We start from the raw sequence: 24495 nt of genomic DNA, 5'->3' as shown, positions 1-24495 counted from the left end.
GCAGTAAATAAAGGAGAGTAGCGGCAGCAAATAAAGGAGAGTAGCGGCAGCAAATAAAGGAGAGTAGCGGCAGCAAATAAAGGAGAGTAGCGGCAGCAAATAAAGGAGAGTAGCGGCAGCAAATAAAGGAGAGTAGCGGCAGTAAATAAAGGAGAGTAGCGGCAGTAAATAAAGGAGAGTAGCAACAGTAAATAAAGGAGAGTAGCGGCAGTAAATAAAGGAGAGTAGTGGCAGTAAATAAAGGAGAGTAGTGGCAGCAAATAAAGGAGAGTAGCGGCAGCAAATAAAGGAGAGTAGCAACAGTAAACAAAGGAGAGTAGCGGCAGAAAATAAAGGAGAGTAGCAACAGTAAACAAAGGAGAGTAGCGGCAGTAAATAAAGGAGAGTAGCAACAGTAAATAAAGGAGAGTAGCAACAGTAAATAAAGAGTAGCAGCAGTAAATAAAGCGGCAGTAAATAAAGGAGAGCAGCGGCAGTAAATAAAGGAGAGTAGCAGCAAAGGAGAGTAGCAAATAAAGGAGAGTAGCAACAGTAAACAAAGGAGAGTAGTGGCAGTAAATAAAGGAGAGTAGCGGCAGTAAATAAAGGAGAGTAGCGGCAGTAAATAAAGGAGAGTAGTGGCAGCAAATAAAGGAGAGTAGTGGCAGCAACAGTAAACAAAGGAGAGCGGCAGCAAATAAAGCAGAAAATAAAGGAGAGTAGCAACAGTAAACAAAGGAGAGTAGCGGCAGTAAATAAAGGAGAGTAGCAGTAAAGTAAACAGTAAACAAAAAAGAGTAGCGGCAGTAAATAAAGGAGAGCAGCGGCAGTAAATAAAGGAGAGTAGCGTCAGCAAATAAAGGAGAGTAGCAACAGTAAACAAAGGAGAGTAGTGGCAGTAAATAAAGGAGAGTAGCGGCAGTAAATAAAGGAGAGTAGCGGCAGTAAATAAAGGAGAGTAGCGGCAGTAAATAAAGGAGAGTAGCGGCAGTAAATAAAGGAGAGTAGCAGCAGTAAATAAAGGAGAGTAGCGGCAGTAAATAAAGGAGAGTAGCGGCAGTAAATAAAGGAGAGTAGCGGCAGTAAATAAAGGAGAGTAGCAACAGTAAACAAAAAAGAGTAGCGGCAGTAAATAAAGGAGAGCAGCGGCAGTAAATAAAGGAGAGTAGCGTCAGCAAATAAAGGAGAGTAGCAACAGTAAACAAAGGAGAGTAGTGGCAGTAAATAAAGGAGAGTAGCGGCAGTAAATAAAGGAGAGTAGCGGCAGTAAATAAAGGAGAGTAGCGGCAGTAAATAAAGGAGAGTAGCGGCAGTAAATAGAGGAGAGTAGCGGCAGTAAATAGAGGAGCGTAGCGGCAGAAGTGACAGAAGTGGAGTGGGCGTCTGGCTCACAACTCGCTGTGCCTGAGCGTCTGGAACTACAGCACATACACTTCACAGTCTGCACCAGGCTGGCAGCAGAGGTGACCAGGGTTACAGTAGCAGGAGCGAGGTTTCCACTGAGCACACACACAGGAAGGAGACACACAAAACACACACATAGGAAGGAAGGATGTGAGAAGCAACGACAAGCGTGCTTCTTTAGCCTACACACACACGCACTCACCAAAGGGCATGATGATGGGACAGGTGATACTGTAAGTCATGCTAACAGCATAGATGCACATGGTCCATGCGTACTCCAGACCAAACTGGAACTCATAGGCCTGGCTCTGGAGATAAAAATAAAAAAAGGTTATTTGATAAATCAAAGATGCACACAAATACTACAGTCAAATACTGCTCCTGTCACCCGTTTGACGTGGATGCGCTCGGCCCCGGGCTTGGCCAAACAGAGACGCAGAGCATACACCATCAGAGCTGGGATACGCAGCAGCTCCATGGCCGTGCCGATCAGGCTGGACGTGATCACGTAGTTTACAAAGAACGCACCGTTATCAGGCAGGAACACACACCTGTACACAGAGGAGACATATCTTAGAAGTGTGTTTGCCATGGCAGTTCTGTCAGAGCGAGCTACGCAGATGGTACCATAGCAGTAGAGGCCTGGACAGTTACACTTACTCCAATTTAACATCCTTGTCTTCCAGGAAGTTGACATCAAACAGCCACCTGAAGAACAGATCCAGACTAGAGTAGGGCAAAAGGAGAGGAAAGAAGCACATGTACATTAGAGCAGAAGCACAGGATCCTGGATCATACACAGTCTCTGTAATGATCATAGCAGTGAGCAATAAGTGGTCTGTTACACGTCAGCATGTACGTTCCTATATTCATACCTGGAGAGACCCAGCGAGGGCAGGATGATCACCATGAACACCAACAGTACAAAGCACTTGTGCATCGTGATCTGGTTCTCACTGGATCTGAGGACCCCACAACATGGACCACATCACAACAGAGGACATGTTTTGGACATCACAACACATATTTTGGACATGTAGTACATGTTAGAATATGAAATACTTTCAGGAGACACTAATGACAGAAGCTCACACAAACACAATCGCACTCACTCACACGCGACATTCAAAAAGCAACATCTCACATATTTAATGATTACGTTTCAAATGCAAACAACTTAGTGGGCTCATTACCACGAGCAGAGCCTTCCACAATAACAGTAAACATTGATTTGCATTAAGTCCTTCACAATATATGGGTGGGTGGTTATGTAAAGAGACAGTGCTCATAGGTGCAGTGTGAGGTTGTCTCCTCCAGGATGCAGAGCTATTCTGCTCCTCAGTGTATCGTGACCACTTTGCATGTCATTATCTCCACAGAAGATCGTTACGACAACCTGACTAGAGAAGTAACGCAGGCAAACAGAGCACACACAGTGAGACAGAAAGAGAACAGTGAGAGAACAGTGAGAGGTGTGTAATTGTGTCGAGAAAACAAGTGAAGAGGGTCTGAGGAATATGAATACAGTGTTTTGTCTTTTCAGGGACAGAAGTGGGCCTTTGGTTGAGCTGTATCTGCTGGGGCCTGCAAGCAGTGCAATACTCTACCTGGTCCAGTGAGACTCGAAGAAGGCTGAGTAATAGACTATGAAGGGCAGCAGGACAGAGAATGCCCAGAGCAATAGAGTAGGGAAGAACTGAGTGATGATCGGGCTCTATGGGGAGAAACCAAAACCTCATGAGTTCATTCTGGAAATACTGAGTTTATTTGCTTTTGTACAGCACCATCACCCCATTAGGACCATTCAAGCACTGTAATTCAGGAATGAACTCTGACCCTCAGGCTGTCCACAGGCCGGGTGACGTTGAACTTGTCCATGGTGTTGACAATGATGGCGGGAGTGGTGAGGAAGAAGAGGATGAGGAAGAGGAGGATGTTGAGCAGGACGCTGCGGAGCCACCAGCGGGAGCCACACACTGAGAGGTTCTCCCTGGAGACGAAGGAAAAACATGGTCACTGATCTATCCTGATGGACGGCTGACATGACAGACCTCTCCACGTCCTGTCTCTACTAATCTGTACTACTGTTTATATCCACAAAGTATGAATACAACAAAAACAACCCTTAACGTGGGAGGGAATAACAAACCACACTGGAGTGGATAACAGGTTGGATACAGCACACTCGAGTGCTCCGTTTTAATGAAATAAAACACAGTCAGTTAGTCAGTCAATCACTGGTCGACCCCAGAGCCTGTGACACCACCAGGGAGCACTCCTGCCGCACAAACACACACAGCCAATGCGGCATGAAGCACAGCGAGCATTGTCTCATTGGCTAATGGGGGATACAGTCGAAGTAGTAAGTTTACATACACCTTAGCCAAATACAATTAAACTCAGTTTTTCACAATTCCTGACATTTAATCCTCGTAAAATTCCCAGTCTTAGATCAGTTAGGATCACCACTTTATTTTAAGAATGTGAAATGTCAGAAAAATATTAGAGAGAATGATATATTTCAGCTTTTATTTCTTTCATCACATTCCCAGTGGGTCAGAAGTTCACATGGACTCAATTAGTATTCGGTAGAATTGACTTTAAATTGTTCAAATTGGGTCAAACGTTTCAGGTAGCCTTCCACAAGTTTCCCACAATAAATTTGGTGAATTTTGGCCCATTTCTTCTGACAGAGCTGGTGTAACCGAGTCAGGTTTGTAGGCCTCCTTGCTCACACACACTTTTTCAGTTCTGCCCACAAATGTTCTATAGGACTGAGGTCAGGGCTTTGTGATGGCCAACACCTTGACTTTGTTGTCCTTAAGCCATTTTGCCACAACTTTGGAACTGGAGCTTGGGGTCATTGTACATTTAGAAGACCTGACCAAGCTTTAACTTCCTGACTGATGTCTTGAGATGTTGCTTCAATATAGCCATATCATTTTCATTCCTCATGTAGCCATCTATTTTGTGAAGTGCAGCAAAGCACCTCCACAACATGATGCTGCCACCCCCATGCTTCACGGTTGAAATGGTGTTCTTCGGCTTGCAAGCCTCCCCTTTTTCCCTCCAAACATAACGATGATCATTATGGCCAAACAGTTATATTTTTGTTTCATCAGACCAGAGGACATTTCTCCAAAAAGTACAATCTTTGTCCCCATGTGCAGATGCAAACCGTAGTCTGGCTTTTTTTATGGCGGTTTTAGAGCAGTGGCTTTTTCCTTGCAGAGCGGCCTTTCAGGTTTTTTTTATTTATCCTTTATTTAACCAGGTAGGCTAGTTGAGAACAACTTCTCATTTGCAACTGTGACCTGTCCAAAATAAAGCATAGCAGTTCGACATATACAACACAGAGTTACACATGGAATAAACAAATCATATAGTCATTAATACAGTAGAAAAAATAAGTCTATATACAGTGAATGGAAATGAGGTAAGATGAGGGAGTTAAGGCAATAAATATGCCATGGTGGCGAAGTAAATACAATATAGCAATTAAACACTGGAATGGTAGCTGTGCAGAAGATGAATGTGCAAGTAGAGATACTGGAACGCAAAGGAGCAAGATAAATAAATACAGTATGTGGATGAGGTAGTTGGATGGGCTGTTTACAGATGGGCTATGTACAGGTCTGTGAGCTGCTCTGACAGCTGGTGCTTAAAGCTAGTGAGGGAGATATGAGTCTCCAGCTTCAGTGATTTTTGCAGTTCGTTCCAGTCATTGGCAGCAGAGAACTGGAAGGAAAGGCGGCCAAAGGAGGAATTGGCTTTGGGGGTGACCAGTGATATATACCTGCTGGAGCATGTGCTACGAGTGGGTGCTGCAATGGTGACCAGTGAGCTGAGATAAGGCGGGGCTTTACCTAGCAGAGACTTGTAGATGACCTGGAGCCAGTGGTTTAGAAACGAGAGTGAAGCGAGGGCCGAACGAAAGAGTGTACAGGTTGCAGTGGTGGGTAGTATATGGGGCTTTGTTCACAAAACGGATGGCACTGTGATAGACTGCATCCAATTTGTTGAGTAGAGTGTTGGAGGCTATTTTGTAAATGACATCGCCGAAGTCGAGGATTGGTAGGATGGTCAGTTTTATGAGGGTATGTTTGGCAGCATGAGTGAAGGATGCTTTGTTGCGAAATAGGAAGCCGATTCTAGATTTAATTTCGGATTGGAGATGCTTAATGTGAATCTGGAAGGAGAGTTTACAGTCTAACCAGACACCCAGGTATTTGTAGTTGTCCACATGTTCTAAGTCAGAACCGTCGAGAGTAGTGATGCTGGACGGGGGGGCAGGTGCGGGCAGTGATCGGTTGAAGAGCATGCATTTGGTTTTACTTGCATTTAAGAGCAGTTGGAGGCCACGGAAGGAGAGTTGTATGGCATTGAAGCTCGTCTGGAGGTTTGTTAACACAGTGTCCAACGAAGGGCCAGATGTATACTGAGTGGTGTCTGCGTAGAGGTGGATCAGAGAATCACCAGCAGCAAGAGCGGCATCATTGATGAATACAGTGAAGAGAGTCGGCCCGAGAATTAAACCCTATTGCACCCCCATAGAGACTGCCAGAGGTCCGGACAACAGGCCCTCCGATTTGACACACTGAACTCTATCAGAGATGTAGTTGGTAAACCAGGCAAGGCAATCTGAAAAAAAATTGAGAAACCAAGGCTGTTGAGTCTGCCAATAAGAATGTGGTGAATGACAGAGTCGAAAGCCTTGGCCAGGTCGATGAATGCATCGGCTGCACAGTGATGTCTCTTATCGATGGTGGTTATGATATCATTTAGGACCTTGAGTGTGACTGAGGTGGACCCACCAGCTCTGAAACCAGATTGCATAGTGGAGAAGGTACAGTGGGATTCGAAATGGTCGGTAATCTGTTTGTTAACTGGGCTTTCGAAGACCTTAGAAGGTTATGTCAATATAGGACTCGTTTTACTGTGGATATAGATACAAATTATGTCAATTAAGCCTCCCTGGTGGCGCAGTGGTGTTAAGGGAGCTGTACTGCAGCGCCAGCTGTGCCATCAGAGACTCTGGGTTCGCGCCCAGGCTCTGTCGTATCAGGCCGCGACCGGGAGGTCCGTGGGGCAACGTACAATTGGCCTACCGTTGTCCGGGTTAGTGAGGGCTTGGCCGGTAGGGATGTCCTTGTCTCATCGCGCACCAGCGACTCCTGTGGCGGGCCAGGCGCAGTGCACGCTAACCAAGGTTGCTAGGTGCACAGTGTTTCCTCCGACACATTGGTGCAGCTGGCTTCCGGGTTGGATGGCGCTGTGTTAAGAAGCAGTGCGGCTTGGTTGGGTTGTGTATCGGAGGATGCATGACTTTCAACCTTCGTCTCTCCCGAGCCCGTACGGGAGTTGTAGCGATGAGACAAGCTACTAAAAACAATTGGATACCACGAAAAAGGGGAAAATTAAAAATAATAATAATTATGTCAATTAGCCTAACAGAAGCTTCTAAAGCTATGACATCATTATCTGGAATTTTCCAAGCTGTTTAAAGGCACAATTGTGCATGTAAACTTCTGACCCACTGGAATTGTGATAAGTGAAATAATCTGTCTGTAAACCACTGTTGGAAAAATCACTTGTGTCATGCACAAAGTAGATGTCCTAACCGACTTGCCAAAACTATAGATTGTTAGCAAGAAAATTGTGTAGTGGTTGAAAAATGAGTATTAACGACTCCAATCTAAGTGTATGTAAACTTCAGACTTCAACAGTATGTAACCTCATAGGGGCTGATGGTTATCACTTTATTTTATATCTCAAATGGACTTTAAAACGAGTTCTAAGACATCCCACACAACGATCATTCTAAAATCCATCTCATTTAATCGGTTATATTGTTGAATGGCCCTCTTGTAAGAGTAAGTTAAGTAACACAGATTAACGCACTGCAATTGATTTTCAAAGGCAATTTACAGTATGCTTGAGCCGTCAAACGGTGATCTCAATCTGTGCAAACGTCTTTGGAAGCCTGTTACTAGCGTGGACCTTACTGCTAGCAACTTATTGAGGAAAAAATAGCTTACTCTGACTGGGATACGCCGTTGTCTCTCTTTGCTACTAACTGAAATACAAATTGCTAATGCAACAACTAAGTCACTCTGGATAACAGCGTCTTCTAAATGACAAATCTAACTGTAAAAATGCGGGGTACCGCTCGTTAATATGCGTCAGTTTCAAATCCCGAACTGCATATTTTAACTCACCTATCAGGTAAGATAAAGCTACTAAACAGTTTGAAAACCAATGGGAGGGAATTTCTAGTCATCATCTGCTTCAGATAACCTCGCTCACCAGATGATGTCGCTTGGTGCCGGGGCGTAGTTTACACCCCACCTGTGAGACTGAACTACCGTGGTGATGCTTGACTGCTGTGGTTTCTGACGGCAACGGACCCTGCTATAGTCCTTGACAATACTGCGAAGAGAAACAACACACACAGACACAAAGTCATCACACAAAACAGGCAGACACACACTCATGAACATATTCAATCAAACCCTGTAACAGGAATTTGGGGGAAAGTAAAACATGTAATTTGGCACTGCGGGAAACTGCAGTAGAGTGCATTACCATGGTCAGCCAGAGGTCATAGTTTACTCACACAGCAGTCATCCTTTCGTCCCGAAAGGTCACAAAGGCGATGCCCAGCCTCATGAGCGAGATGCGATGCTTCTCTGCATTAAACTCATCAGTCAGTTTCTCCTCTAGCTCACTGTAGTACTGCTCTGCATCCACCTGCAAAGAGTTGAAAATATAGATCAGCTACATACCGTTATTATTCATCAAGTCTTGTTGTAGCCCTTATTGTATTTCAATTCAGACAGACGAGGAATCACGTTGCTGCTCAAATCTAAATTAGTTTCTTAGTGCCATCCAGTGGCAAAACGCAATCAATGCAACATAATTACTATGACCAAGATTCACTGTAACATTTCTGTTACAAAAGCACCTGCTCAAAGCCGCACACGTCACAGCAGAAGATGGTAGCACAGGGGTGGGTCTTAATCATGATCTTCCCCTCCTTCTGGGCCTTAGTGGCAAAATACAGCCTTCCTTTCATCGCCTTCCGTCTGAAACACAACAACTCAAATCTGCACAAGGCAACAAAAATAAAAAATGTAACTCATTTCTCCATATTGTCATAGTTACTGTACCTCTTAGAGTCCAGCCTCATCAGTTTGTGTACGTTGAAGCAGAAGCGGAGGTCAGTGACAGTACAGCTCGGGTAGGCCTCACTAGAGTGGAGGGAAAAGGGAACAGAGTTAAACCACCTATCCACACCAGCTGTATTAGTATCAGCTGTATCTTGAAAGAGTAAGGAAAGTGGGAAGTAAACATTTAAGATTACTGGAAGTGTTTGGTGATGAGGCCTGGGTCTGAGATCTCTCTGGGGATGCAGGTGATCATGAGAGTCCTGGCCACCTGACAAGATGGTAACAATAAATTACAGACACCAAATGGTGTCTCTTTCAGGTTTTCTGAGACAGTAACCTGACCATGCTGTAATCATTATACATTTGTCTAGGTTTGAGGAGCAGTCACACACACCTTCTCGTCCTCTCTGTACTCCAGGCGTGAGGAGTGGTGGGCCATACACAGCACTGTGATGATGAAGTAGAGCAGAGCAAAGATACTGTGGAGCCACAGGAAGCTGTCCCTAAGAGGAAAGAAAAGGTTTCCGCATGACTGTTGGTTAACCATGATGGTCTCAAGATATTCTTGAACATTTCCTGAATTATTATGAATCCGCTGCCAAAAGAGAAGCCATAGCCCTTTGACCTACTTCGCAGGAAGATTAGCCACAGTCGTTCTTCCAAAATTTTCAGGATTATCCCCTATAGAAAAGACAACATGCGACAGTTAGTGTGTGTGTTACAGTTATTTTTCTAAAGTTAAGAGAGGGACTTTAAACACCCACACCACTAGAAATCCACTTTATCTGGGCTTGAAGTGACAAATCTGAACTGCCCACTTCGTGCAAATTCCTATGATATGACATAAATTATTTTCATTCTACGTTTTGTTTTAGGGCTGGGTGGTTTTATTTGAATGTTACCATCCAGTAGCATGGCATTGTTTATTAACTCAGAAACAGCTGCAAAGTTCTTCCTCTTGACTGAGATGAGCCAAACAGCCTAGAGCCGCCTGAGCTATGGAGCAAATAAAGATAGCACCTCTACTTTCATTTAACAGACAATTATCAAAATCACTTAGTTTTGAGCTAGTCTGTATTACAAATATAGCTGACCATTTTGTTTAATTGCATATGATAGCATTTTGCTAACCCGCTCCCCCCGACACCAGAGACGGTTCTAGACCATTTCAACTGGGGGGGGCCAAGCTGGGGCCAGTTGTACTGTTAGAGGGGCCAGTTACATTAGACGTTATTGTCACTGCATTGCAGGCATTAGCAGGCAAAAGACCATGTTCACAATCATTCGACAATTTATTTGCATTTTCTGTCTAATAACGGATGTAAAAAAAGAACGATAGCAAAAATTAGTTTTGTAAAACTGATTTCATACTCCACATTTAGGGGGGCCACAGGGAGGTCCAAAATTGTTCTCACAGGGACACTGCCCCCCCGAACCGATAGTGCCCGACAACACAAGATGAATGGTTTTGACAACAAACGTTTTGTTCACTTCCCACTAAATGAAATTCAAGGAATTTCTAGATGGGTTAGCGGACGTCGTCACGAAAACGATGTGCATGGTTCCATTGGGCATTATTCAGCATGTTGTGATTCTGGATGGCCAGATTGCTAGCAAGAATGGCAAGAAACTGCTATGTGGGGAATAGTTATTGTCTTGTTTCAACTCGGTTCATAATGTTCTTGATACCATGTCTTGTTTTGAGGCATTTTTACTGATTTCATGTCAATGCTAATATGGGTCAAACAACTGTAAAGATGTATTTGAGAGACAAGTACTTGTGCAAATGTATTTGTGTTTTCAGTAAACAAACGAAGTATAGCTTGGGGTGGCAGGGTAGCCTAGTGGTTAGAGCGTTTGGACTAGTAACCGGAAGGTTGCAAGTTCAAACCCCCGAGCTGACATGGTCAAAATCTGTCGTTCTGCCCCTGAACAGGCAGTTAACCCACTGTTCCTAGGCCGTCATTGAAAATAAGAATTTGTTCTTCTGGCTTTGTTGCTAAACAACCAACCTGTCTATAGTTACAAGTCATTTGCGAAGTGCATGATCATGAACAAAGTCATTGTAGCCTATCATTTCACTTCCCCGGTGTCATTTCACTCTGTCTGTGTTTGGATCTGTGGTGTGTATGTGTGTGTGGCCTACATTTAAGATATCCATGAGCAGACTTTGTCCATTTGTATTTATAACTGTGGTGTGTGTGTGCATGCGTGCAAGCCCACCCCTGTATGCGTTTGCGTTTACATATGCATGTGTGGCCTGGTCTCTCCCGGCGAGGTGCCCCTCTACCTCCCCTGGCATCTATGATATCCCTGGGCCTCCCAACATAGGCCAAGGCTTCGTTCTAAATTACCTAGGAGGTTTCCGGAAAAGTTGACAGGCAGGATGATGGCCAAAGACAGCAGGCAGACCACAGTCATGAGCAGGATGATGTGGCGCTGGAAGGACAGGTAGGTCGTAGCGTCGACACCACACTTACTCCTGATCTCCTCATCCCTGGAGACGCAACACAGAGAGAGAGGTTCTGAAACTGGGGAGGGAAGAGGGGATCTTCCCAGGGTGGCAGGATTCAAACTAAGGAGACTAAGCGCAGAGTTACAAAGAAGCAGTGTGCAGTTGAGAAGGGGTCTACGGGGGAAACAGCATGTACTAGACACATGGGTGTAATGGGACTGTAGTGGGAAGAGCAGAATCCTTCTCTTCTATGGGGAGACAGAGTCAGGTGCTCTGTGGTAGTGATATTGTGGGGCCTGCTCCTCATACCTCACTGCACTCCTGGAGGGTCAGAAAACACACTTGTCTCATAAAAGAGAAGAAACAAGAGTTGACTGCTGGTCCCACGGCAGGCAGGCCAGGCCACACAGAGAGCTTTCAGGGTGGGTTAGCACTTTCCCAGGGATCCCAGGGTGAGGTATTACAGTCAGCCACTAACACAAGGGCTAAAAACAGCACCCAGAAGAACCCAAACTCCACCATAATAATATGGAAACCATGGACACAGAGGAAGTTACGGATCTAAATCCATTTAGTGGAGTCTATGGTAAACCACGGCACAAACAATTCCGTGAGCACACACACGCTTTTCGCTGCTTAATGGGATGACAACATTGAAGAGAAGGGCAATAAAAATGATAGAAGTGATAACAGGTAGAGGTTTTACACTTACTTCATATGGTAAAGTGTTGTAAGCCAAGAACAGAAGCCCTAAAGGAGGAAAGACATAAAACATTCAGTGGATCGCTTATCAAAAACAAAATCGATACCACATATGTGGTAGGCAGGCCTACGCACTGAGAGAGTGATGGGGTTTAAATAGGTCTAGTCTGAGGCGTAAACCACTTCACTGCTGTCAAACTCTGGGAGAAGCCGTCCTACTCCGTCCTACTCCCTCATTAACATAGTGTGTTACATTAATAGTGATCTTACCGAGTCACGCAGGCAGGTGTGTGTGTGTGTATATATAAAGTCATTCTCTAAATAATCTGCCTTTTCTTAATGTTTTTGTTTTTTGTTTGTGCAGCTGGATGTTTCATCAACTCAATTAAGGAAAAGTGCTTGATCAGGGTCACAAAAAGAGTGGAATCACACTCAAACAGGGTCACCCTTTATCAGCTATACCTCCAGACCTATCCTACTGTCTGGACTTGGATCCATAATAAAGTTGGACTTACCAAGTCCTTGGTGTCGGAGTCTGACGGGCTGGACTCTGACGGGGACTTCTCCTTCTCACTCTGCTCTCCGTAGAACAGGGACGTGAGGCTGAGCAACAGAAGACATACCAGGATTATTATTATGGTGCATGGATCTCTTCCTGCAGAATAGGTAGGAAGGAAGCTCATCACATAGATCACAAGATGGAAGACACTAAACTGCACGAGCAACAAGACTGCACAGTATGAGACTACAGCCGTTAAACACATTCTTGGAAGGATGATTTTCAGTGGCCTGGACAGCATCCTAAAATGATATAGCAAACGTGAACCCATTTTGCAATGAGTGACTGTGGGAAGTTAATATCCTCTCTTTCCAACAGACGGTCAGGCACAGAGCCTGCAGACAGCATGAGCGCTAATTGTGTTGGCTGGGTCTAATAGCTATTCCATGCAGGATGCGGTCCTCCCCTTAGAACTCCAGTCAATCTGAGATCATATCAGTGATAGAAGGGTGGAGGGATGGACAGTGTTCCTGGAATCCAATGAAGCATTGTGATGATCGGGTTTGGTGATGTTTCTTTCAAGTTGAAGTTGCTGACAGCTCTACAGCGTGCCACTTTAAGCGTAATAATTGAATTAGCGCGACGGCCGCCCGCTCCGCAGAACAAACAGATGTCACTGCCCCAGGGTGGCAGAGAGCTGCTGCTGGTCAGGCAGAACTAAATCAACCCCACACTCACACCGGAGTGGCTCCAGGTCAGGCAGAAGTAAGCTGTTGCAGAGCCTCACTCTGCAGACCCACACAGAGGACTGTCTGGACTTCACGTCACTTTAAAAGCTAACAACGTCCTAAGATTCAGGAAAATCAGAGCTACAATGAGTGTGCCATTATTGCCTTCTGCATATTATGGTATCAAGGCTTGGGGGGAAAAAATAGTACTCACAGATTGTGATAATGTGTCAAAAGTGATTAAATGGTATGTATGTATACAATACTGAATAAAAATAACATGTAAAGTTTTGGTCCCATGTTTCAAGAGCTGAAATAAAAGACCCCAGAAATGTTTCATTTGCACAAAAAGCTTATTTAGCTCAAATTTTGTGCACAAATTTCTTTACATGATCATGCCGTTTAATCAGCTTCTTGATATACCACACCTGTCAGGTGTCTGGATTAACTTGGCAAACAGCATGATCATTACACAGGTGCACCTTGTCCTGGGGACAAAAAATGGCCACTCTAAAGTGTGCAGTTCTCACAACACAATGCCACAGACATCAAGTTGAGGGCGCGTGCAGTTGGCCTGCCCACCAGACCTGTTGCCAGATAACTTAATATTAATTTCTCTACCATAAGCCGTTTTAGAGAATTTGTCAGTACATCCAACCGGACTCACAACTGACCACGTGTATGGCGTTGTGTGGTGGGTGGTTTTCTGATGTCAATGTGAAGTGAGTGCCCATGGTGGCGCTGGGATTATGGTATGGCCATGTATAAGCTATGGACAACGAACACAATTGTATTTTATCAATGGCAATTTGAATGCACAGAGATACCGTGATGAGATCCTGAGGCCTATTGTCGTGCCATTCATCCGTCGCCATCACCTCATATTTCAGCATTATAATGCACGGCCCCATGTCGCAAGGATCTGTCCACAATTCCTGGAAGCTGAAAATGTCCCGGTTCTTCAATGGCCTGCATAGTCAGACATGTGACGCATTGAGCCTGTTTGGGAGGCTCTGGATAGACGTGTACGACAGCATGTTCCAGTTCCCACCAATATCCAGCAACTTCACACAGCCATTGAAGAGGAGTGGGATAACATTCCACAATCACGCTGCATGAGGCAAATGGTCACACCAGATACTGACTGGTTTTCTGATCCACACCCCTACTTATTTTTTTATTTTTTAGTATCTGTGACCAACAGATGCATATCTGTATTCCCTGTCATGTGAAATCAATAGATTAGGGCCTAACTACTTTATTTCAATTTACTGATTCCTTATATGAACTATAACTCATCTTTTAAATGGTTGTATGTCGCATTTATATTTTGTTAGGCATAGTTATATTAAAGCAATGTAATAGTGCTCCATCAAAGCAAGAGAGACATGAAAACAAAGTATTCCATGAGCATGAGAATGCCTGGGCAGTACCATTTCTTCTCAGGAGGGGGAGCCAATCTCAAGTAGCACAGTGTCAATCAGTCATGAATTGTGCTTTCGATACGGATTTCTCCATCTTGAGTGTTGCCTCGACTTCTAAATCAGGCTTAAAATACAGTGAGAATGAAGAAGCTGAGGTGAAGGGCTTTACTGTACCTGTCATTCTCCATCAGTAGAGCCAGACGGCCATAGTCCCACGCAGCCTTCCTCAAACAGGAAAAGATGAGCAAAAGAAACTGCAATACAAAGAACGAGTTATAAGACACACAGAGCTCATCAACCACCACCTCCCTGCGCCTCCATACTGGTCTAAAGCCAAGCATGGGCAACCAGGACAATGTTTAACAAGGTATTGGACTAAGATGAGTAATACATTCTGCTTTTATAGTCGTGGCCAAATGCAATTCCTAAGCTCTCTGCATATATAATATCCCCTCGTTGTATCCCATTTCTCTCTGCCTGTCTCGAATGTCTTCCATCTCTTGTCCCTGGGTGGGTGTCCACGTTCCGCTGATGCCTCACAGATGATTATTTTGTGTGATGTTAGGAATGGTGCAGAGGCGGTACGCTGTCACATGGGGGGAAAATCAAGGTTTGAAACACACTTGAACTCGTCATTAAGACACTGCTATTAACCTTCTGTGTTGTCCTGACAACCAGGGAACAATCACAGTGAATCAATTAAACATGGGCTGGTAGACAAGACTGATAACCAGAGAGAAAATCTAGTTTGACAAGAACTGACAGCGGAACAGAGGTGTACATTCACAAATCTGGAGACAGATGGATTTCTATCATCATCCTGGAGTGGGAAGAGTAATCTTTCTGCATATTTCTAAACACACCGTATTTTATAGAGAAGAGGAGAATGGAGTAGTGTTTGTATCATAAAACGATGAATGTGAAGGCTTGTAAGCAGATCCAGCATTATGGACGGGCCTCTTGCCTGTACAAATAAAATATTGAAATATTGATAATTTATTTGACCGAGACACATGCTGACGGAAAGACGCATCGATCTCAGTTAAAGCACCTGAGCGAGCAAAACAGCGCCCCTCGGTCTCAGTATGTGTACACCATGTATCTGATGCTGCCTGGACCAAAAGAGTATTATGACATGTCATACTATTTCTGGCCAGACAGCATCAGATACATGGGCTACATATAGAGGGGCGCTGTTTTTCTCACTCGGATGCTTTCTCCTCTCCGAGTGATATAATTTCAGCAGAGAGGAAGAGGCAAAACTAGAGGGCTGACTCACGGTCAAATCTGTCCAGAATAAGCCCAATGCGTTTCTATGGGCATAATATGCAGCTTGTCGCCTGCCTTCCCACCTTTGGAACTCTTATTGTTAGTGCGGAGACATGACCATCTTGTCATTATACAGATCTCTGGTTTCAGATCTCTGGTTTCTTGTGAATTGGAAAGGAAAATTGGCGGGTGCAGAGCTCTGCACTGTTAGGATGCTGGATTCTCCTAAAGCAAACTAAAGTAAATTGTTGTTTAGACAAAATTGGCTATAATTACTCGTGTCTAAATTAAATAATTCAAAATAATTCACCAGGGAGCATGACTTAGCCACAGAGGATCATTAGCTTATTTAAAAAATATTTTATTGTGGATTGTTTCAAATCACAAGTATGTAGGCCTATGCTCAGCTCTCCAGAATGCATGTGCTCAGCTCTCCAGAATGCATGTGCTCAGCTCTCCAGAATGCATGTGCTCAGCTCTCCAGAATGCATGTGCTCAGCTCTCCAGAATGCATGTGCTCAGCTCTCCAGAATGCATGTGCTCAGCTCTCCAGAATGCATGTGCTCAGCTCTCCAGAACGCATGTGCTCAGCTCTCCAGAACGCATGTGCTCAGCTCTCCAGAATGCATGTGCTCAGCTCTCCAGAATGCATGTGCTCAGCTCTCCAGAATGCATGTGCTCAGCTCTCCAGAATGCATGTGCTCAGCTCTCCAGAATGCATGTGCTCAGCTCTCCAGAATGCATGTGCTCAGCTCTCCAGAATGCATGTGCTCAGCTCTCCAGAATGCATGTGCTCAGCTCTCCAGAATGCATGTGCTCAGCTCTCCAGAATGCATGTGCTCAGCTCTCCAGAATGCATGTGCTCAGCTCTCCAGAATGCATATGCTCAGCTCTCCAGAATGCATGTGCTCAGCTCTCCAGAATGCATGTGCTCAGCTCTCCAGAATGCATGTGCTCAGCTCTCCAGAATACATGTGCTCAGCTTTCCAGAATACATGTGCTCAGCTCTCCAGAATGCATGTGCTCAGCTCTCCAGAATACATGTGCTCAGCTTTCCAGAATACATGTGCTCAGCTCTCCAGAATACATGTGCTCAGCTCTCCAGAATACATGTGCTCAGCTCTCCAGAATGCATGTGCTCAGCTCTCCAGAATGCATGTGCTCAGCTCTCCAGAATGCATGTGCTCAGCTCTCCAGAATGCGTTCAGCTGTCTCCCGCCAATTCATGTGCATTCATTGTTTAATTGTGTGAATCGTTTTCCCTTTGTTTATTTTCTATCAATTCTCCATTACAGGTCACCAGTAGGCCTAGTAAATGTACCATTAATTCCCCGTCATTTGGTTACATTAATTTATGTTAATGCCTGTATTGTATTAATTACAGTCATTTACCGCTCTCATTCTCAGACTGGAAACGTTGTTTGAAGAGTTTACAACCTGCTACACTTGTGAGAAACACGTTTTGGTTTATTTCATAACCATGAGTTTTGTAAATGTTTTCATTGGCTTTTGTTTGGCGTAATCCATGTCAGCAATGAGCATGTGTCTGGTTTCTCGTTCCTGATAAAGTTGAGGGAGAGAGAGCACCTGAGTACACAGAAGTAGGCCTACCGGGCCTGCTGCATGCAAAAGTAAGAAAGCGCCCATTTGGCAATGTCTGATTGTCATAACTCACCACATCCACCACTAATGAGCTGAGCTTCTCAGTCATTTTTTATTCACCTCACACAGTAAGTCAACAATGTCTGTTTAGTTCCTCAGTATTTGAAGTCTTTCGAACACTCCCAGCTTCGATAATCACCAAGACTTGGTGTGAAAGAGCAAAATATCACGATCTGACGATTCCAAATGTAGTGTCTTAACACTTAGTACTTATTTATGAAATAAGAATGAGTCTGAATACAAGCAATTGAACTGGAGCTTCACATTTACTCAAACAAGTTAGTACCAGAATAACATAGAACAACACTGTGCATGACCAAGGGTGCTCCATCCTTAAAGGGGACATCAGTAATTAACAGAACACAACACCAAACATCCAGTGGGATCGTCATTAAAAACAGATGTCTGAAACTCTGACGCCCGGAATAAGCTAGATGATATAATTTTGCAAGTTTGCGAGGGACAGCTTTGGATCGACCCGGTTGATGATTTGATACAATGTTACACTTCACGTGAAGGATGGGTCTTTGGGGAAAATGTCTCTCTGGTACTGCTGTAGCACTGTAGTGTGTGTGTGTGTGTGTGTGTGTGTGTGTGTGTGTGTGTGTGTGTGTGTGTGTGTGTGTGTGTGTGTGTGTGTGGGTGTGTGTGTGTGTGTGTGTGTGGGTGTGTGTGTGCGCGCGTGTGATTGTGTATACATACATGTATCGGTGTGTCTGTGTCAGCAACATACCAGCCACAGGACAACATTGATGGCGAGGACCGTGGGCACCCCTCCAAAAGGCAGGCCCTGCAGGACACTGCTGCGGGAGTGGGAGCGGTAGCACCTCTCTGCTGCTGTGGTGTTGTCCTCCCCCAGAGAGTCCAGGAAGCCCAGCACATCCAGCTCCATATCCCTCCCATCCAGAGGGGGCGCCCTCACCATAAACTCAGAATCCACCATGAGTGAGCCAAGGCCTAAGTCTCAGGGGCTGAAGTCATGCAACCATAACTGAGGAAATAGAAAAAGGAAAGTGATTCATATTGAACGGTATGCCAGATCCCACACCATGCTGTTGATGTTTGCACTCAATCGCTATCAAAGTATGTCACACATCACAACTTCACAGGAGAGGCATTTTAACATTTTTATCAAAATGCATTTTGGGGCAGAAATGCCTTCATAAACATGTTAACTTTCATGTGCCTTAATAACAAACTTGTATGTAAATACAAATACAATTCTTAAATTACAAGCCTAGTTGGTTTAGCCACGGAAAAAGATAGGAACCTTCTTGCTAGCTATGATTGGCTGAGATAATGGATGGGCTGGAAATGCCGAGAGATGAGTTCAGATTGATCTGCCATGTAGCGCACTTCTGTCTATAACATGAGCTGCTTAGTATGTGTAGATAATCCTTTCTACCGCAGCTTTTTTTGAAAGATAATGTTAGCCATGGAGAACTCTGCTGAACAACATTGCTGCCCTGAATTTAGCAGGTGCTATCGACAAAGATCAATGGGAAGAGGTTGTGGTGGACTACTTTCTGCACACGGTCAGTGTGAACCAGAGTGACTCGACGCACGCCGGACCAAACAAGCTGTACAGTAGTTAGCTACAAACTATCAAGTGAGTGGCATTGCAAGCATGTTATTCTTGCATTTCCAAATCAGTGAAAACTGCTAAATTATGGTTTACTATTCCTTGTCAAATATTGCATTATTATCCGACTGGCCTTGGCATGCTACTGTTTAGGACTAAGGTATGGATTCCCTATGGGCCACACTCTTGCCTTTTTCTGTACAGGCACAAAGAGGATCTCTCCAACGCCTTCAGGTCCAGGCGATATGGGCTTGGACGGTGTATCTACACACAATACATTTAATCTGGAGGTCACAAAGGACCCAGTGAAATTCAAAACCTCCATCAATCCAACGGTTTGCTGAGATAATGTTTGGCATGTGCTTCCTTCATGTCGCCATATTACTTTGTCTTTTCCATTCACACCAACACTGCAATGTACAAAGGCATATTTTTAAGTCTGATTTCAGAGCATTTTCCCCCAAGTCCAATTATAATGGCTGCCAGTGTCTTTAAAGTTGAGGATGAGGGAATGAATGCCATTTAAACAAGAAGTGACTCCTGTAACCCAACGCCCTCTCTAGAGTGGTTTCTCTCCCTGGGGATATTGCAGTAAGTGTTCATATCCAATAGACTGGATTTTTTTATTTAACCTTTATTTACTAGGCAAGTCAGTTGAGAACAAATTCTTATTTATAATGATGGCCTAACAAAAGGCCTCCTGCGGGGATGGAGGCTGGGATTTAACAACAAAAAATATAGGACAAAGGGAGATCATAGACAACAACATAGCTCAGCAGCAACACATGACAACACAGCACAGTAGCAACAAGATGGTAGCAGCACAAAACATGGTACAAACATTACTGGACACAGACAACAGCACAAAAGACAAGATCGAGACAACAATACATCACGCAAAGCAGCCTCAACTGTCAGTGAGAGTGTCCATGACCGAGTCTTTGAATGAAGAGATTGAGATAAAACTGTCCAGTTTCAGTGTTTGTTGCAGCTCGTTCCAGTCGCTAGCTGCAGCGAACTGAAAAGAGGAGCGACCCAGGGATGTGTTTGGGGACCACTGGCAGAGCAGGTGTTGTATGTGGAGGATGGGGGCTGCAGTAGATAGGGGGGAGTGAGGCCTAAGAGGGTTTTATAAATAAGCATCAACCAGTGGGTCTTGCGATGGGTATACAGAGATGACCAGTTAACAGAGGAGTATAGAGTGCAGTGATGTGTCCTATCAGGAGCATTGGTGGCAAATCCGATGGCCGAATGGTAAAGAACATCTAGCCGCTTGAGAGCACCCTTACCTGCCGATCTTTACATTAGGTCTCCTTAATCTAACATCGGAAGGATGATCATCTGAATCAGGGTTAGTTTGGCAGCTGCGGTGAAAGTGGACTGATTACGATAGAGGACACCAAGTCTAGATTTAACTTTAACCTGCAGCTTTGATATGCGCTGAGAGAAGGAGGTGTGAGGTGACTACCTCAAGCTCTAAACCCTCAGAGGTAGTAATAACACCTGTGGGGAGAGGGGCATTCTTCTTACCAAACCACATTACCTTTGTTTTGGACGTGTTCAGAACAAGGTTAAGGGCAGAGAAAGCTTATTGGACACTAAGAAAGCTTGGTTGTAGAGCATTTAACACAAAATCCGGGGAGGGGCCAGCTGAGTATAAGACTATCATCTGCATATAAATGGATGAGAGAGCTTCCTACTGCCTGAGCTACATGAATGGAATGGTCTACCATATCAAAAGCTTTGGCCATGTCATTAGAAATAGCAGCACAACATCTCTTAGAATCAAGGGTAATGGTGACATCATTGAACACCTTTAAGGTTGAAGTGACACATCCATAAACTGAGCGGAAACCAGATTGCATACCCAAGAGAATACTATAGACATCAAGAAAGCCAGTCCGTTGATTATTGATACGTCTTTTCAACACTTTTGATAAACAGGGCAAAATAGAAATAGGCCTGTAACAGTTAGGATCAGCTTGATCTCCCCCTTTAAATAAATGATGAACTGTGGCTGCCTTTCTAGCAATGGGAACTTCCCCAGAAAGGAGAGGCAGGTTAAAAAAGGTTTGAGATCGGCTTGGCGATGGTAGTGGGAGCAACCTTAAAGGAGAAAGGGTATAAACCATCTGACCCAGATAGTTTTTTTGGGGTCAAGTTTCAGGAGCTCCTTTAGGACCTCGGACTCAGTGACCTTGTAGCGGGGCAGGGGAAATAGAGGGAGAAGCATCCCGATAGTCGCATTAGAAGGGGTGGGAGATGAGGAAATGTTGGACAGCCAACATGACTCATGGCTGAGTCATATAGGAATCCTGACTTAATGAAGTGGTGATTAAAGAGCTCAGCCATGTGCTTCTTGTAAGTAACAACCACATCAACTTTAAGAGCAGCTGTGAAGAGGGTTTATTCTCCAGGTCTTTAACCGTTTTCCAGAACTTCTTGGGGTTAGACCCACAGAGAGGGAACTGCTCCTTAAAGTAACTAACTTCGGCCTTCTGGATAGCCTGAGTCCACTTTTTTTATTTTACCTTTAACTAGGCAAGTCAGTAAAGAACAAATTCTTATTTTCGATGACGGCCTATGAACAGTGGGTTAACTGCCTTGTTCAGCTTGGGGATTCGATCTTTCAACCTTTCGGTTTCAAGTCCAATGCTCTAACCACTAGGCAACCTGCCGCCACTTATTCCTCATTTGCCTGAACGAGAGCCAGTCAGCCTGACTATGCGTGTGGCGAGCCTTTTGCCAAATGCAATTCTTGAGGTGGATAAACTCTGCAAGATCACGTCCGAACCAGGGGCTGAACCTGTTTTTAATTCTCATTTTCTTTATGGGGCATGTTCGTTAACAACACCACTGAAAATATAAAAAAATAAGTTCCAAGCGTCTTCGACAGATGGGATCAAGTTGATTCTATACCAATTTTACAAATGCCAGTTAATGTTTTTTAGCAAGAGTCTATGACAAATTACAGTAAAACAGGTACAGCCATCTGAAGAATCTTCCCAGTGAAAAAACGGATAGCTTACTTAGCTTATTGGCCGGCTCTCATCTCATCATACCTAGGCCTATTATTTAAACATACTGGTTACAGTAGATCTTAAAAACTAGGATAGGTGTTGTGTGCTCCTGCTATTTTTCACCCCATCAACACTCATTTATGTCTGGTGAAGCACCCACTGAGTGATATTCCCTGGTCTTGTCAGCATGCTATGGCAGAGTGAAGGCAGTCCTAGTAACACAGGCTTCCCTCATTCACCATGAGCTGACAGGAGGAAGACATAGGTCTATTAAAAAGCCATGGCTGGCTTACACAAAGCCATGTAAATAACAGAGTGGCAGTGGACTGGAGCTCCAGGTGATAACGAGTGGCCGTCAATCTTCACTGGCCCACAGAGACAGGAAGTGGACTGGTCACATGGCTTGGCTGCCGTGAACAGTTAAGTAGCCTGCAGATAAAGCTATGTATTGAAGAAACGCAAATCATGATCAGGCGATTAAACGTTTGACCACAGCAGCAGGTCATTATTGTAAAAGAGAATGTGTTCTCAATGACGTACCTGGTTAAATAAAACATTCATGAAACATTACATAGCATGTACCTCTACCAATACTTGAGGTGATGTACAGTAAATTGGTTTTGTAAAAGTCAAGCATATCATGCTATGCATCTTAGAGGCTTTTCACTGTGTGCTCAACTGATCCAAGAGCAGCTTGCTGAGGTTCAAAGTTTGTCGGTATACAATGCATTCGGAAGGTATTCAGACCCCTTCCCCTTTTCCACATTTTGTTATGTTACAGCCTTACTCTAAAATGGATTAAATGAAAATCCTCAACCTGCACACAATACCTCATAACGACGAAGTGAAAAACGTTTTTTAGAACTTTTTCAACATTTCAATTGATTGGACATGATTTGGAAAGGCACACACACGTCTATATAAGGTCCCACAGTTGACAGTGCATGTCAGAGCAAAAACCGAGCAATTGAAGGAATTGTCCGTAGAGCTCCGAGACAGGATTGTGTCTAGGTACAGATCTGGGGAAGGGTACCAAAACATTTCTGCAGCATTGAAGTCCCAAGAACACAGTGGCCTCCATCATTCTTAAATGGAAGAAGTTTGGAAGCACCAAGACTCTTCCTAGAGCTGTCCGCCTGGTCAAACTGAGCAATCGGGGGAGAAGGGCCTTGGTCAGGGAGGTGACCAAGAACCCAACGGTCATTCGGACAGAACTCCAGAGTTCCTCTGTGGAGATGGGAGAACCTTCCAGAAGGACAACCATCTCTGCACCACTCCACCAATCAGGCCTTTATGGTAGAGTGGCCTCATTAAAAGGCACATGACAGCCCGCTTGGAGTCTGCCAAAAGGCACCCAAAGGACTCTCAGACCATGAAAAACAAGATTCTCTGGTCTGATGAAACCAAGATTGAACTCTTTGGCCTGAATGCCAAGCATCGCGTCTGGAGGAAACCTGGCACCATCCCTATTGCGAAACATGGTGGTAGCAGCAACATGATGTGGGATGTTTTTCAGGGACTGGGAGACTAGTTAGGATCAAGGGAAAGTACAGAGAGATTCTTGATGAAAACCTGCTCCAAAGCGCTTAAGCACACAGCCTGACAGAGCTTAAGAGGATCTGCAGAGAATAATTGGAGAAACTCCCCGAATACAGGTGTGCCAAGCTTGTAGCATCATACCCAAGAAGACTCAAGGCTATAATAACTGCCAAAGGTGCTTCAACAAAGTTCTGAGTAAAGGGTCTGAAATCTGATATCAGTTTATTTTTAATACATTTGCAAAAATGTCTAAAAAAACAGTTTTTGCTTTGTCATTATGGGGTATTGTGTGTAGATTGATGGGAAAAAAATAAAATGTAATCCATTTTAGAATAAGGCTGTAACGTAATTTTGGAAAAGTAAAGGGGTCTGAATACTTTGCGAATGCACCGTTGTCCCCTGGGCCTGGATGAGAACACAGAGGGTATGAACACATCACTCACACTGCTGTGACCTCAGTCAGGGCCTGAGCAAAGCTAACTGCAGCTACGTACACTCCCAAGCTCTCTGACCAATCAATACAAGACCATTTCTTAGCTCAACAGTATTTGTATACACTTTTCACTGAGCAAATTGCCACAGTAAAGTCAATATCATCTGAGCCCTATCTGAACCTTACTGCAAAATAACTTGTTGGACAAGGTCATGTTTTAATTTTAAGGTTCCTCAAACCTTGAGTAATTTATGCAGCAGCAACAGTAAAAGCAGCCAAAACTGCATCACAATGTTGTCCAACAACTGTGCTGTCCAACTATTAGCTTTTAGGAGATAAGAAAGAGACAGCAACTAGAGTGAGAACGAGGTTAGAGAGAGAGAGAAAAGAAAGAAAGATATTAGGCATGCAAAATGTCAAACATTACTGGACTCCTCTTTGGTGTGATTTCACTGCATCAATGATGTCACTTCTTGTGACTCTTGGGCACCTTACGGTATGTGATATCAGAGGACACCATGAGGCGCTCACTGTGCAGCTGGAGAGCTGGTGCAACAACAGGATATTTCCTGCAGGCATCAATGGGCGAGCTGATGAACTGATAGCAGTGGCAAACAGACTGGGACAATA

General features: G+C 44.3%; 1 protein-coding gene across 3 annotated transcripts in view; it reads right to left on the bottom strand.

Moving 5' to 3' along the window:
* The window catches only part of tmem63c (transmembrane protein 63C), a 55056-nt gene that overhangs the window by 8660 nt on the left and 21901 nt on the right, over positions 1–24495 (bottom strand). For all 3 annotated transcript variants that reach the window (XM_035752272.2, XM_052496843.1, XM_035752273.2), the window contains exons 2-19: positions 18025–18282; positions 14535–14614; positions 12225–12312; positions 11720–11757; positions 10907–11049; positions 9182–9233; positions 8947–9055; positions 8747–8820; positions 8553–8633; positions 8348–8468; positions 8000–8133; positions 7690–7812; positions 3220–3373; positions 2991–3097; positions 2259–2345; positions 2044–2109; positions 1772–1934; positions 1586–1691 (exon numbers count right to left, since the gene is read on the bottom strand). In XM_035752272.2, the coding sequence (XP_035608165.1) occupies positions 1586–1691; positions 1772–1934; positions 2044–2109; positions 2259–2345; positions 2991–3097; positions 3220–3373; positions 7690–7812; positions 8000–8133; positions 8348–8468; positions 8553–8633; positions 8747–8820; positions 8947–9055; positions 9182–9233; positions 10907–11049; positions 11720–11757; positions 12225–12312; positions 14535–14614; positions 18025–18234 (1936 nt within the window). In that variant the 5' untranslated portion in view covers positions 18235–18282. The remainder of the gene's footprint in view (positions 1–1585; positions 1692–1771; positions 1935–2043; positions 2110–2258; positions 2346–2990; positions 3098–3219; positions 3374–7689; positions 7813–7999; positions 8134–8347; positions 8469–8552; positions 8634–8746; positions 8821–8946; positions 9056–9181; positions 9234–10906; positions 11050–11719; positions 11758–12224; positions 12313–14534; positions 14615–18024; positions 18283–24495) is intronic.

This window comes from Oncorhynchus keta, chromosome 35 (genome assembly GCF_023373465.1).
Source record: "Oncorhynchus keta strain PuntledgeMale-10-30-2019 chromosome 35, Oket_V2, whole genome shotgun sequence".
NCBI classification, from domain to species: domain Eukaryota; kingdom Metazoa; phylum Chordata; class Actinopteri; order Salmoniformes; family Salmonidae; genus Oncorhynchus; species Oncorhynchus keta.
The sequence above is the reverse complement of the archived record's forward strand: the minus strand, read 5'-3'. Positions and strand labels throughout refer to the sequence as shown.